General features: G+C 57.2%; 1 protein-coding gene across 1 annotated transcript; it reads right to left on the bottom strand.

The window, feature by feature from the left end:
• Positions 1-711: 711 nt before the first annotated feature.
• On the bottom strand, positions 712-7237 carry DIPK1B (divergent protein kinase domain 1B). Its single transcript, XM_064393397.1, has 5 exons — positions 7007-7237; positions 4547-4681; positions 3270-3377; positions 2983-3159; positions 712-2477 (listed from the first exon to the last, which is right to left on the bottom strand). The coding sequence occupies exons 1-5, from the start codon at positions 7067-7069 to the stop codon at positions 1665-1667; spliced, it is 1296 nt and encodes a 431-aa protein (XP_064249467.1). The 5' UTR covers positions 7070-7237; the 3' UTR covers positions 712-1664.
• Between the last annotated feature and the right edge of the window lie 7039 nt (positions 7238-14276).

Consider the following 14276-nt stretch of genomic DNA (forward strand, 5'->3'; position numbering starts at 1 on the left):
TGGTTTTCCTGCCACCCTGAGGAGGGGATTTTGGCAGGGGCTTGGATTCCTTTGCTGATGGATTTGTCCGGGGAGCTGTTGCCATGGGGATGCAGGACCAGGGATGAGGAGCCTGGAGCCTCCTTTCTGAATTCCAGCGAATTCCAGCCCTGCCTTTCCCTCCCTGCAGCTGAACCTGCACCTGCAGGCAGGGCCTTGGCAGTGCCCATACCCAGTGCAGGCTGAGGAACCCTTCAAACACAGAATCCCTGGGAGTGCTCACCTTTTCCATGGATAAATCACATTCCACAGGCCACTCCTCAGCAGGGACTGAGCTCTGCTGGACACGGAGCACTCCTGACCCCAAAACGTGCCCAGTGAGAGGTGATGAGGATCCTAAAGAACCAACAGAAGGAAAATCCTGATCTTTCTCCCCAAAGGGCTCCTAAATTCACAGCCCTGGTGCTGCAGTGTCAGGTGTATTTTTATTTTCTGATTGCACATTGGCTGCACGCTCATTTCCCTAAGGAATTGTTGGCAGGAGAAGCAGCACGTGCTCCAGCAGCAGGAATATGGCTGTGCTGGGAACAGAGCAACCTTGGGGGAGCTCACCCAGCTCTTCCTCCCTGCCCAGAGCTGTAAGATTGCTACAATTGAGCATTTCAAGGAGACAGCCCGAGTTGGAGCCCTGGGAGCACAGACACAGCCAAAAATAAATGTCTGGAGACCCGCTAAAAGCTTTGCCTGGAAATTCATTTTAATAATGAGAGAAGCACTGGATTATTCTGGTATTAACCTTCAACCTCTGCAGGGCAAGCCCAGCTTAGTTTTTGGAGAATTAAACGGAGGGGTTGGCTTATCCCTGCTCTGAGTGTGGTGGGCAGTGACACCCGAGCACAGGAAGGGGTCAGTTCGTGTTTAGCCCTTTGCCTTTAAGCCATCCTTGGCCTCGGCCGCTTCCAGAGCGGACACGTGAGGGGATGGCTTGTGCTGCCAATTCCAGACCGGGGGCAGGAGCAGCTGGGGGGAGCCTCTCGCAATTCACGGCATCACCGTCAGGGTCAGGCACTTAAAAACGGAACCAAAGAACCGCCACGATTCTCCAGGGTGCAACAGACAGCTGAGCTGCTTCCCGTGTGACAGCTGATGGCAGATGACTCAGACACTTAAGGAGAGGCTTTTGAAAGGGGAAATCTACCTTTTCCTCCTTTTTAGATCACAAGCAAGCTGGTACTTAACAGGCTGCTGTTTGGCTATTGATGGACGGGTGTGATTCACGTAAAAGCTGTTTATTTACATCAGAGCCGTTCCTCAAAAGGAGATGTGACAAGTACAGCATGAATGATTCATTCCCATCGCTTTGCTCTGCTTTCCTGCTCATCAAGGAACAGTTTGATGCATCCAGCTGGGCTCTGCTTCCTCATCCCTTTCCGTGTCTTCTTCCTCCCCCAAGCCTGCTCAGCCCAGCTCCGTGTCCCAGCTCCTGCCGAGCCATCCCTGATGCTGCTGGGTGGTGCAAGACATGATGCTTGGTTTTCCATGAAGGAGAAGGGGCCGCAGCTCTGCTGAACTCCCTGTGCAGGGTGTGTTTTTCCTGGGGGGGAGAGGATGGACAAACAGGCCTTCAGCCCTTGGACCTCACTCCAAGCTCACAGATTGGAAATTCCAGGGCCACGCTTCCCCCGTTAGGAATATTTGGTGTTGGAAATCTTCTTCCAGAGCAAGGTCTTGAGGTTGTTGAGCACGAGGGAGTGGTGCACTTCCATCTGGCTGGCCAGGCCACTGAGGGTCATGCAAGTTCGCAGCTGTTTCTGCAGCTCTTCCTTCAGCTCCAGGGGAGCCCCATAGAGCAGATAGTCCTGCAGCAGCCCGCACACCTTGGCCAGGTTGGGCTGCACCACGTCACTCTTGCACTGCTTCAGGAGCTTGTCACACGTGGCCGTGCAGTCCCGCCCGTAGGTGCAGTCCCCGTTCTGCTCACAGTGGCGGCCCTTGAGGAAGCCTCTGATTGTCATCTCCGTCGCCACCTTGCGCAGGTTGACCATTTTGAAATCGTACTTGTCGTTGTAGCCCACGTTCCTGAGGCTGCTCTCGCAGATGTAGAAGCTCCCGTAGGTGCCGTGGAAGATTTCCTCCACGAACTCCAGGAGGCCGATGGCGATCTTGGCGCGCCGCGGCCAGGCCGGCGCGAACCACTGGTGGATGAGCTGGTGGGCGAGGGAAGGCAGCAGGGACTGCAGGAAAGGGGGGACATCCACCCCGTACAGGGAGGTGTGGGGGATCTTCTCGGTGACGTAAAGGTCCCCGCAGTGCCCCAGCAGCTTGGCCGTGTGCTCCTTCTCGTGCAAGGAGAACATGAGGAGGAACTCGTTGAGCTGAAGCAGCGCCCAGATGGATTTGGCCTCTGCCAGGGACACCTTCCCGTCACGGTTCACGTCTGCCATGGTGATGATCCGGCTCACCAAGGCAGGAAGAGATGGCTGATCCCCCAGCTTGGACTGCAAACAGCACAAGAAGCGGCATCAGGCACTCACAGCTCTCCGTGTTTGGGTGTCACATCACAAAACCAAACTGGGGGAGCAAAGAACTGAGCTGGGGAGAGGACGAAATGGTGACACTCCAGAAAATCCAGTGCCACACCATGTGTGGGCAGATCCAGCTCCAGCAGAATTTTGCCAGCCTCAGGGCTGCTCTAAAGCATCCTGCTAGAGCTGCTACCCCACCACTGCTGCAGAAGCCCCAACAGGGGTAACTACCAGGGCCACCAAATCAGCTCTGCCCAGCAGAGATGCCACCCACAGCTGTGGCACAGGTATGCTGCTACTGAAATCTCACAAGAACTCATTTCCTCCACTAATTAGTGCATGGCACTGGCACCCAGCAGTGGGTGGGGGGCATGGGCAGGAGGACCTCTCGTTCAAAGGGAAGGAAAACCACAGCTGGTGTTCCTGACTCACAGGAGCCATCCCAGGGCTGTGGGATCCCACAGGGCCCTGCACTGACCTTCAGGAAGTTGAGGAGCATTTCCTTGAACTCGTCCATGGAGGTTCCCCGGGTGGGTTTGTCGAAGAGCACCACGTCCCTCCTGGGCACAGCGTCCGGGCGGCTGTCGGCCCTCAGGGCTTCCCCGATGCCACATTTGATGATCACCTCCCTGTCCCTCCAGAGCCCTCTGTAAACCTGGAGCACAGGGACAGCAGTGGAGGGAGCTGGGTTCTGGTCAGAGGGGGAGTTGTGCAGGGTTTGGTGCTGGTGGCCAGCCCTGGCATGGGTGGGGGGCACAGACCTACCTGCTGGCTGGGGGAGGACGAGAGGCAGTGCTGGAAGAGGAGGCCGCGCTCCTCACACAGGTCCTTGCACGTGGAGCCAGAAATGATCCCTTTCTTGTACTGGTCACACTGGGGAGGGCAAGCACAGAGAGGAGCTCAGCAGGGACAGATTTTACTGGCCCTTAGGGATGGCTCAGTGCCTTTGGTGTGGTGGGGCTGGGCTGGCAGGGACCCCTGTGCTGCTGGAGGGATCTCAGGGATTTGTTCCTGGGTGCTGCTGCTGCAAATCCAGGGGTTTGAGAGAAATTCCTGGCTGGAGGAGAGGGCAGTGTGGAGTTCGGAGAGGATGCACAGCTCAGGCTGCTCAGGAGAGCAGCAGTCCCTGCTGTGGAGCAGGCTGGCCCCAGTCTAGGGGTGGCAGGAACAGGGACAGACAGTGACTCTGATCCACGGCCAGACTGGAGCTGGAGACATCCCTGGGCAGGGGAGGCTGCAGCTCTGCAGCTCCTCACAAGGGCATGGCAGCCTCAGGGCTGGAAGCTGGAGCTGCAGACATTCACTGCATCTTTTCCCTTTTTTTTTTCCTGCTGTGGATGGGAATTAACCCTTGGACCTGCTCACAGGGGCCACGGCCAGACACGGTGCCAGGAAGCCCCAGCTCCGAGCAGGAATTAGCGCCCAAGACCCCGCGGTCGGAGTCAGGCAGAAAATCAAATTAAACGATCGTCGCTGTTGTTATGGCAATTCCTGCCTCCCTTCTCTGCTGAGGGATTGATCAACGAGGCTTGTTCTGACACAGCCCAGCTCCCCCTCCTCGCCTGGGCTGGGCTGAGACCTGCTCCCACACCAGGGGCACACACAGCACTCCTGGGGACATCCCATGGGGAACACCACCCTGCAAACCCCACACAGAGCCAGGCACCACACCGAGCTCTGCTGCTTTAGGGCTCCTCAGCAGTCACAGACAGGTGCCATGGACCGAGTGCTCCCCTTTTTCCTCCTGCTCTGCAGAGCCCAGAGGGGACTGGTGAGATGCTGTCCCTGTCCTGCTGCCTGCCCTGACATTCCAGCTTCACCTGCACAAACTTGGATCTGCCCACATCTGCCCTGGCTGCTTCCTTTTGACACCTCATGGAATCGGTTCACCCTGGCAGGGTACGGTCACCCCTCCTGCTCCGAGTGCCATGTCGGGGACAGCACCAGGGCAGCAGCTGCCAGGAGGGCTCCCCCTCCCAGCTCTGGGGCTCCCCCAGCCCAGCCAGCCCCGAGAGGAGGCACGGGGCCGTGCTGCCACTCACGATGATCATCCGGCACACGTGGCCGCGGCACAGCTCGGAGTAGGACGAGTAGTGCATGTAGGCCACCCAGCTGCCCACGAAGATGCCCAGCCACACCACCAGCAGGTACTTCACCTTGATGCCCGGGAGGCGGCCCTGCAAGGGAAAGGAAATGCTGTTGAAACCCTTTTGGAAGGGCAGGGCTTTGCCCAGGGCAGCGGCAGCTGGCCGAGGACGGCTTCTGTCACACAAACCGACCTGAGCGCTGGGGAAACCTTCAGCCTTTTTTATATATATTCATCAGTCTCTTATGCAACTCCTGCTGCAAGTAGGTCACTTAAAATTCCCTAAAAGCAAGGGGATTACCAGGCTGGGCTGTGAGGAGCTGGATGCTGTGCATCCCTGGGAGATGGGGCCACATCCTTCCGCTCTCCTGCCCTGTGCAGGCCTGGGGTATCCCAGAGGGGCTGCAGGAGCTCTGCTCCTGTTTGGGGGGACCTTTCTCAGGAGAACCCCCCATTACAAAGCCCCACGGGCAGGGGAAGATCCCAATAGCAGTTCCATGTGGGAGTGGGTGAGTAACAAACCTGTGAGCTCTCGGGTGATGCTCTGTGCAAACAGCTCAGAGGCTCTCAGCAGGATTTTGGTTTTTTGGCTTTTTTTCCTCCCCCCTGACCTGGCACAGCAGCACTGCTGCCATCTGGCCTCCTGCAAGAGAGGCTGCTCACCTGGCTCGTGGAACGGAGCAGATCCCGGCAGTTCCAAAGGGCAGGGAATGAATCCTTGCACTAAACAAACCCTTCCATCCCTTTTCTGCAGGTAATTCTACAGAACCCTCAGCCTTTGACCTCCTCCAAACCCTCCTCCCTCCTCACAACTGCTGCTGGGATGGGGCTGGATCTGAGTGGGTGCAGCACCTTTAAAACCTGCCAGGGATCCTCGCTTGGGTCTTGTAGCCCAAAACCACTCCTCACCTCCAAACTGCTCCTCCTCAGCCCCTTTGCAGAGCTGTCAGGGCTGTGGGAGCCACAGGAGCGGGCAGTGAGGGTGAGAGCAGGCAGGTCTGCCTCGAGATCGTGGCATTTCTCCCATTAATTGGAAACCCTAAAGTGTGAAGAGGGCCAGGGTGCCCAGTTTGCCTGTGAAGCAATGGCAACGCTAATTAACGTGAAATTAAATTAAAGAGAAGCCAAGCACAGCCAGGACTTGGCAAAGACAAAGTGTAGGTGGCTGCTCCTGTGAGCTGAGAACCAGCTCATGGCCCTGAAGTCAGACACACTGAGAGCCTGAGATCCCCCCAGCACAGGAGCCCCCCAAAACTGCCCAGGGTGGGTGCGTGAGGCCCCCTGTCCTCAGCAAAGGGGCTTTTCCAGGGAATTCCCACTACAGATATGTCTTGGAGAACCCTGGAAGAGCCAAAATGTCACTTTTTACTTATTCTGACTTAGAATCCATCATGTTCCTGGGGCAGAAGGGGGGTCAGGACTGCTGCCTGAGCATGGCATGGGAAGCTCTGTCTTTCCCTAAACAGTGGAAGAAAAGTGGGAGTGGGGGGATGCATTTCAATGAGAGGTTCCCCTGGGATTTGCTTGGATTTTGGATTTTGAGGGTTCCTCCAGCGCCTCAGTCTCAAGGCACAGGGGTTTCTCTCCCATTGCCTTCCCTGCACTGAAGGGTGTTACCCTGTGAGAGTTGCTGTGTTTAGTTTTGAGTGACTCTGGAGGATATGAAAGTGACTTTGGGCTGGGGCTGACTTCAAAGGCAAAATGGATGCAGCATCAACAAAATCCTTCTCCATGCCTGTGGCTCCCCTGGGAACACGGGGGTTGTTTCACAGCACCCCCAGCTCTGCACCCACCTCCTGCCAGCACCCTCTGCCCACTGGGTATCCCCTCCCGTGTCCCCCTCCGGGATCACCCCTCAGGTCCAGGATCGTTGCCACAGTCAGGCTTTCTCATCCCATAGCTGCAGAGAAAACCCCATTCCAGCATCCCTGACATCCCTGGCCCCAGCATCCCTGGAGATCTGAGGGAGGTGCCCGGCCCCTCGGAAGCTCGGGGATGGGAAGAGGAGGGAAAATAAAGAAAGCAAGAGAAGGAAGGAGCCATCCCTGCCCTGCTGCATCGGCGGCTTCAGCCAGCGCTGCCTCCTGGGCTGCCCCGGTGCTCCCAGGCTCCGGCACGGCGGAGCGCGGCGCGGGTTATGCAACCTCTGCGGCCGCGGCTGCCGCTCCAGACCCCCGGTGCCGCTCCAGACCCCCGGTACAGCTCCAGCCCCCCGCGGTGCCGCTGCCCGGCCCCCAGCTCCTTGCACCGGCGTCGGGGGAACCCGAGGCGGAGCGTCCCTTTGTGCACGGCCGGTGCCAGGATGCGGAGACGGGCATCCCCGAGCCCGCATCCCCCATGCCAGCGCATCCCCCCGGGCCCGGCGCATCCCCCAGCCCGCATCCCCCATCCCGGCGCATCCTCCTTCTGCCGGTACCTGCAGGCCCTTGGAGAAGGGGCAGAACAGCACCAGATGCACCAGCCGCCGGATCCTCCGCATGCTGCGGGCGCCCCGCGGCCGCGGGCCTCAGGCTCCGGGGGGCATGGCCGGGGCGGCCGCGGCCCCCGCTCCGCCGCCGGGGCCGGGGCGGGCCGGGGTCCCGGGGAAGGGGGGCCCAGGCGCGCCGCTCGCTCCGCCGCAGCGCCCGGCCCGGCCCGCGGGGCTCGGCGGCTCCGCCCGGCGCGGGGCGGTGCGGGAGCGGGGGCGGCGCTCGCAGCTCCGCCGCAGCCCGGGGGGCCGGGGGGCTGCTGCCCGCTGGGGCCGGGCCCGGGGCAAGCCCAGCCCAGCGCATCCCACCCGGGGGTCTCACGCCACAGCCTGGGGGGTCTGTTCTATCCACCCGCGCATCGCGCTTGAGGAGCTCATCGCCGCGCCCATCCCACATTCCGGGGTTCCACCCACTCGGGGATCCCATCCCCAGGCTCACCCCACCACACAGGGGCCTGGGGATGGATGTATCCCATCCCTGGGGATGGGATGCTCTCCCCTCCTGGCAGAGCAGGGAGGGGTCTGTGGAGATGCTGATCCCGCCTGGCCCCCAGCACTCACAGCAGCTCCAGGTTTGTTCAAAGCCATTTTGGGTGGCAGACGGCCAGACTCTCTCCTTGTTACCCACAGCAGGTAACCTGCGAGCACAGCTCGGGGGCTGCACCCCTCAGCCCTGCCATCACTGCTGCTCCTTCTCCTCCTTGCTGTGTCTTTTCCCCACCCTGAATCCCAGCAGCAGCACTGGCTGGTCCTCCCTGTTTGCACTGCAGCGGGGCAGGGAAAGCTCACGGCAAGACTTTGTGTCCGACAGGTAGGGACAGCCCCATGCAGGGGATCCTGTGTGAACAGGCAAGTTAGAGCAAGGGGGACAGGGAGCAGATAATGTGATGGGAAAGGATCTGGGAGACTCAGTCACGAGGGCATTGTTAAGATAATTCCTTGCCTGCTATCAGCAAATCTTCAGATTATCCATTTGCTCCCTTTTCAGGGCTCAGGTTGCTCCTTCCCTTTGATTTTGGCTCTAAATGACCTTTGAAAACAAGCTGGTCACTGCGAGCCCAGATCCCAGCTCAGTGTGAGTGCCAAGCACGGAATAATCAGGGCCTAATGAGCAAAAGCCTTTGCTGGATAATCCAAATAATGGTGATGAATAAGGAGCATCACACAAAACTGCCTGAAACCTCCCAAATCCTGCAGAGTGTTTGCTGCCTGCTTTTAATCCCGAGGAGGTCCCTGCTGCTCCAGTGCTGAGCCCTGACCTCTGTGTGGGCTGGGCTGACATTGCCCACGGCAGGGACAGGGACGGGGACAGTGAACGTCACCTCGGCACCCACAGCCCCCATCCAGGCAGCTTTTACCATCCCACTGAAGCCAGGATGGTTCTCTGGCAGGCTCTTATTTGTAGTGTTAATTAAGACAGGAAAAGAGAAGAGCCTCTGAGATTTATTTTTGATGGTGGGGTTGGTAATTCGGGAAACAGCCGGGACAGGAAGGTGCATTGCTGGATGCATTCCACGCTCCCTGCTCACCCAGTTCCTGCAGCTCCTTCTGACTTGAACCCTGATTTTGGAGGCCAAGAGTGGGAGAAGAATCCTCGATGGAGATGGGAAATGGCATACCTGGGCCAGGGCTGAGGGTGGCTTGAAATCCACAGAATTCTGCTGCGGGGCTCTGCAAAATTCAGGGGTGGATTGTCCAGCGAATCTAATTAGGAATGAGCAGACCATCCCAAGCTGTAATACGCCAAGTAATTAAGTGATTAGTATTGATTGTTAGAATGCCTAATGAGCAGTTATCACTGAATGATTAATTAATCCAATCAAAAGAGTAATAAAAATTCTACAGGTGTGATTATACCTTGTATTCAACACAGAAGGGAAGTGAGATCTCTCCCCATGGTGCCCATCTCCGGTTTCTATCCCAGGCACCAGGGATGCACTGCCTGGGCTGCTGCCCCTGTGCAAGGGATCTCTCCCCTCCCCAAAATTCCCCTGGCACTGCCAGGATGGGCTCCAGCATCAGGCAGGCACCCAGAGCTGTGTAGCTCGAAGGTGGGGAAAATGCTCCCGCAGGCGCTGTCAGCATCCAGAAGATGCCGGGATCAGCCAAGGCTCGGCTCCTCCCTGGGAATTCTTTCGCTCGCTGCCTTGATTAAGTCGCTTCAGTTTCTCCTGGTCAAAGCCCTGCTAATCCCAGCTAAGCCCGCAGCGTGCCGCACGCTGGCCTCTGATCACTTCCCTGCCAGGCGGTGGCTCTGCGGGCACGTCCCCAAGAGCACCGTGCCCTGGGGACATGGCAGCTCGCGGGCAGCCACAGCCCTGCAGCGCTCATCTGCTGGCCCGAAATATTTACCTGACTAAATGATAATGAGTAAATGATCTCCAGCCAGAGCTAACAGCAGTGCAGAGCAGCCCTGACTCGTGAGCAGGGACCCCCAGCCACCCGTCCCCTGCCGAGCACCCTGAGCTGCCCAGCTTCCTCTGGGTAGGATGTCAGAGTTGGGTGACAGCTGGGGACAACCCAATGCCATCTCCCGCAGTGCTGCTGCCGGCAGGGGGGTGCAGGATCCCAAACCAAAATAGGGGCACATGCTCTCCCCCCTCTCCTCTGCCATCGGGATCAGCCCCATGGCCACACACCAGAGGGATCTCTGCCCCGGGCGGGCTGCGATGGCACCCGGCATTCCCAGGCAGCTCCGGAGATGATGGATGCAGGCTTTAATGCTCTTTTCTGTGCATCTTTGAAGGATTTGAGGCTGATCGCCCGCGCTTCCTGCATGGCATCCACAGCTGGCTCCGCACAGCCCGTCAGCTGCCTCTGCTGCCTGCCGGGCCCTGCCGGGCTCAGCGCAGCGGTTATAATTAGAAATGCTAATCAGCTCTTGTGTTTCTGGCTTGACAGCCCTGCCACCCCCAGCACAATCTTCCCTCCAATCTGTCCTGTGCTCGCCCCCTCTGCTTCCTCTCCGCATCCCTGCTACTTGTAATTAAGCACTATGAAGTTAAGGGGGGTTGAATGGGGGTGTTGGGGCTCCTTGGATGCTTTGGGCCAGCATTGCAGCCCCCACAGAGTTCCTGGCTTGCTGGGAGCTGTTTGGGGGTCTCACCCTTCATTCACCACCATCCCCTTGGGCTGGGGACACCCCAGGGATGTCCCTGAACTATGAGGTGGAAGAGAGGGAAGCTCAAGGGCTCTGCAGGCAGTGCTGGGGTTAAAGGCAAAGGGTGGTGGCTGTGGCTGGAAGCCCTGCGGTGCTGGCTCTGGAAGGGGAGCTTCTCTCATTGGGATTTCCATCATGTGCCAACCGTGGGCGCTTCCCAGCCAAGGAGGAAAGGGAGCTTTGCAAAGGAGCTCAGAGAAGAGGGCTGAGAAAGCAGATCTCTGCACTGGCTTGGATTATGGAGTTATTCATCATCAGGTCATGCACTGGGAGACACAGCCCAGGGATTCCTCCCTCACCAGTGCCCCTGCCAGCTCCCAGTCGCTCCACACCAGAGCCAGGGCATGGCTTTCACCCTGGGCATTTGGCTCCCGAAGTCAGGCTCGGCCAGGGAGACATTCCTTGGAGCAGGCACGGGGCTCAGCTGGCCTCAGAAGAGACACAGATGCACAGGTGGGATGAGCAGCTCTGGACACAGTTTTTAAGTCAACATTCATCTTCCAGGCGCTCCCTGTGTATCAGTTTCAGTGAGGAGAGAGGCTGCAGTTTGGAGGGCTGATGTGCAGAAGGTTTTCAAGAAGGCAGTGGCTGTCTGAGCAAAGGAGAACCCCCCCCCTCAACTCCTCTGTCCCATGCTTCACCTGGGACACCTCTGCTCACTGCAGCATCTCCCAAATGTCAATCCAACAAAGGGCTCTTCCTCCTCAGCACAATTTCTCCCTGGAGAAAGGATAATAAGAGAAACAAGGAGCTATCACAAAAAGAGCATGGGAGGGACAGGGCATGGTGGCTTCAATGACGTTGCACTCGTGAAAAGGCACCAGCAGCACAGGCAACTGACTGGGAAAGCTCTGGGGGAGAAGTCGGATTGGATTTGTCATGACTAATTGACTCCCTCCAGCACTGTGGTCCAGCCTTCACGCATGGCAAGAGCAGGGTCCCAAGCCTCCAGGAATTAATGAGGGTCTGACCCTGTCTGCTCAGCCACTTGAGTTTTGCCAGTGCAGACAGCTGGCTTAAGAGGCCCTTTTATCCTTTACAGATCAGATCAATTTGGATAGTTATAATCTAGTCCTGGTGAAAGCTCAGAGTAGACTTTATTGCCCAACCAGCTCAAGGAGAAAAAAAGCAAGCAAGAGGGAGAGGTCATGCTGAACTATTGATTGTGCTGCTCCCAGATTGGCCTCGGCAGAGAGCTCACCTGGGACAGTTTGCCTCTATCTCCTGCTAATGCTGCTCCATTGATCTCCTGTGACAGGCGGCAACTACAAGATTTTTTGAGGTCAGAGTCATTAAGAGGCATTAATCAATAAGAGAGGAAACTGAGAGAGAGCGACTGTTTGTTTCATGCAGACATATTCCCTGTGTGGATTTTAGCCCGCTGAGGTGTGCGCGGTTTATTTCCAGGGAGGTCTGCCAGGAAAAGAATTCACCTTGTGCTGGACTCTGGCACTTGGAGGAGATCCTGAGCCAGTTGCAACACACAGGCAGCTCCAGCAGGGCTGTGCAATGAGAGGGCAGCACCTGGGGAGTTTGTGGCATCCATTCCAGGTCCCTAGCATCTTACCCAGCAATTGCCCAGACCCTCTGTTCCCACACAGGCACCCCTGGAAGAGATGGGCACTGATCTCACATGCCCAAAGACCTGGGTGCTGGTTTCACGTTGCGCTTCTACTAAAACTAAACAAAGCTGCTGCCTGGCTGTGGTGCAGCCAATCCCAGCAGCCTGTTGCAGGATCCAGCCCTGTGTGAGCTCAGCCCAGCCCAAATTCATTCCTGTGGCAAGACTGGAGCTGTTCACAAGAAAAACGTTCTTTGTGCTGGAAGCACCCCGGGCTGCTCCGCTCCCTCCCGCCCTGCCCAGCGGTGTCAGTACATTTCCACTGCTCCGTGGTGGCAACATGCCTTTTCTTCTCCAGCAGCTCCTGTCCTCAGCCCCAGCAAGTGTCTGTGCAGGTGCTGGAGCCCATTTTCCCTTGGAGAGGCAGAGAAGGGGCAGGAGACCTGCTCAGGAACAGGAGGATGGGATCATCTTCAAAGGTGGTGGTTCTGGCACCAGCAGAGCAACCAGCGGCCTCGGGGTGATCTGGGGCTGGGGAGGTTTCACAGGAATGGCACACCTGGACTTAGCCCAAGGGCCCTTTAGTCCTGCTGTGTGCCACAGAGCTGGCACACCCTGCGGCACAGTGCTGGCAGGTCTGGCAACCCGGGAATGCCACACTCAGCCTGGGGAGGGAGCATGGCTCAACCAACAGGGCCTGCACCCAGGAGGTGCCATGGGATGCTGCAGAGTAAGGGAAATGTCCTTTGGGAGGTGGGGATGGAGATTCCAGTGGAATCAGTGTCCCTTTCTGGGCACACATTGCCTCGACTCCCAGAACCCCAGTGTCCCACTTTGCAGTGGTCTGCAGTACTGCAGATCCCCAGGGAAACACGATCTTCCTCATTCCTGTAACTGCAGCCACACATCCGCAGCACAGGGATCCAGGGCTGCAGGAGAGGAGGGGATGAGATTGCTGGCTCAGGTTGCACAGGTGGGGCACACACAGCCCATAAATACCTGGCAGTCCAGCCCTGGAGACACACCCAGAGCCCAGCACCACCAGCTGAATCCAGACCAGGCAGACTCTTTATGGGAATCCAGCTCAGGTGGGACACACAATGATGATGATGATGATGATGATGATGATGATTGATGATGATGATGATGATGATGAGCAGGGGCTCCCTGAGCTGAGAACCCGTGGCGTGGGAGATGCAACAAAGCCCTCTCCAGTCGCAGGCTGTCCACCAAGAGAAGCTCTTGGCTCACAGCTCTGCCTTCCCTGCTCAGTCTATCAGTCTCCAGGTCAACAACACAGTCCCTTCCACCGGCACAAAATCCATCAGAAACAATTCGATTTCCTTTATTTACACATGACATTTAGGAGAAAGCCTAATCATATTGCAACTTAGAAAAAAAAAAAGTGATTCCAATTGTACATCCTTGTGCCTGAAAGAGCTTGAGAGCTGCAGCCAGACAAGATGTCCTGTACTGGGCACACCCTCATTTACGCGCACGGTGCAGAGACCGTGAGGCGCAGGGGATTTCCAGCCTGTGGTTACAAATGTAAATGTAACAGTAAGATCTGGAAGTCTTGTGCTTTTGCTACCTCCTGTTTTTGGCAAAGTCTACCAGCAGCAAAAAAAATAAAAGTCAGTGCTGGGGGGCTTGGTGGTGTGTTAACCCCAGCTGCAATCCTTGCCTGATGCGCACTGGCTCTGCAAACACCAGTCTTCAGCCTCGCTGACAGCCCTGGCACTCTTGGGGTGCTGGTGTGGCGTTCCTCTGTGGATCAGCATCCTGCCTGGTGTCCTGCATGGATTCAAATCCACACCTGCCTGGTGTGGACATCCCAGAGGATGACGTCTCACTTTTCCAATAAAGTTACTTGTAGGTGAGTAAAGGTTACAGGAAGGAAGGAAGGTTCAGATTATTTAATAGCCTTTTAAAACACGTTTCTCTCTTAATTGCATGTTCCCAGAGTCAAAGTCCTTTGGGCTCTTTGCCTTTCCAGAGGCCAGTGGAGGCTGTGCCTGCCGGGCAGTTTAGCAGTCTCATGCTTCTGGTTCTTGTGCAAGGCTCTGTTGTGAGCAGGGAACTGCAGCGCTCAGTTGAAGCCACGCTGAGTCACCAGCCGGTTCCTCCCCAGTGTTTACTCTGTTGTCACCAGAGCGCTGACGTGTGATTACTGAGGAGCCCAGCAACCACGGGGAGCGTGGCCATGGAGCAGCAGGAGCCAGCGTGGAGGCTGAGGGTCAGGATGAAGCTCTGCCCCTGCGACTGTGGGCTCACCGTGAGCTTCCCTGCTGCCCACACAAGGAGCAGCAGGAAAATTTCACCTCCCATGTGCCCTTTTAGGTGACAGGAAAATGAGATTCACCCACATCCTTTGCACAAACTGCTCTTAGCATCATCCTCACCAAGCAGACTGTGGTGTTCCCAGCCAGGGCAAACCTCTTCTCTGTCTTTGCCAGGGCAACACTTCCAGGAAAATTGATGCCAGCCAGTGATGTCAG

This window comes from Passer domesticus, chromosome 18 (genome assembly GCF_036417665.1).
Source record: "Passer domesticus isolate bPasDom1 chromosome 18, bPasDom1.hap1, whole genome shotgun sequence".
Classification (NCBI taxonomy): Eukaryota; Metazoa; Chordata; class Aves; order Passeriformes; family Passeridae; genus Passer; species Passer domesticus.

What these genes read in the sequence shown, in the direction of transcription:
- DIPK1B (XM_064393397.1), bottom strand. Translation starts at nt 7,069, where the DNA reads ATGCGGAGGATCCGGCGGCTGGTGCATCTGGTGCTGTTCTGCCCCTTC. An exon ending in CCTTCTCCAAGGGCCTGCAG is followed by an intron (nt 4,682 to 7,006) that starts GTACCGGCAGAA and finishes TTTCCCTTGCAG; the next exon opens with GGCCGCCTCCCGGGCATCAA. An exon ending in CGTCCTCCCCCAGCCAGCAG is followed by an intron (nt 3,160 to 3,269) that starts GTAGGTCTGTGC and finishes CCTGTGCTCCAG; the next exon opens with GTTTACAGAGGGCTCTGGAG.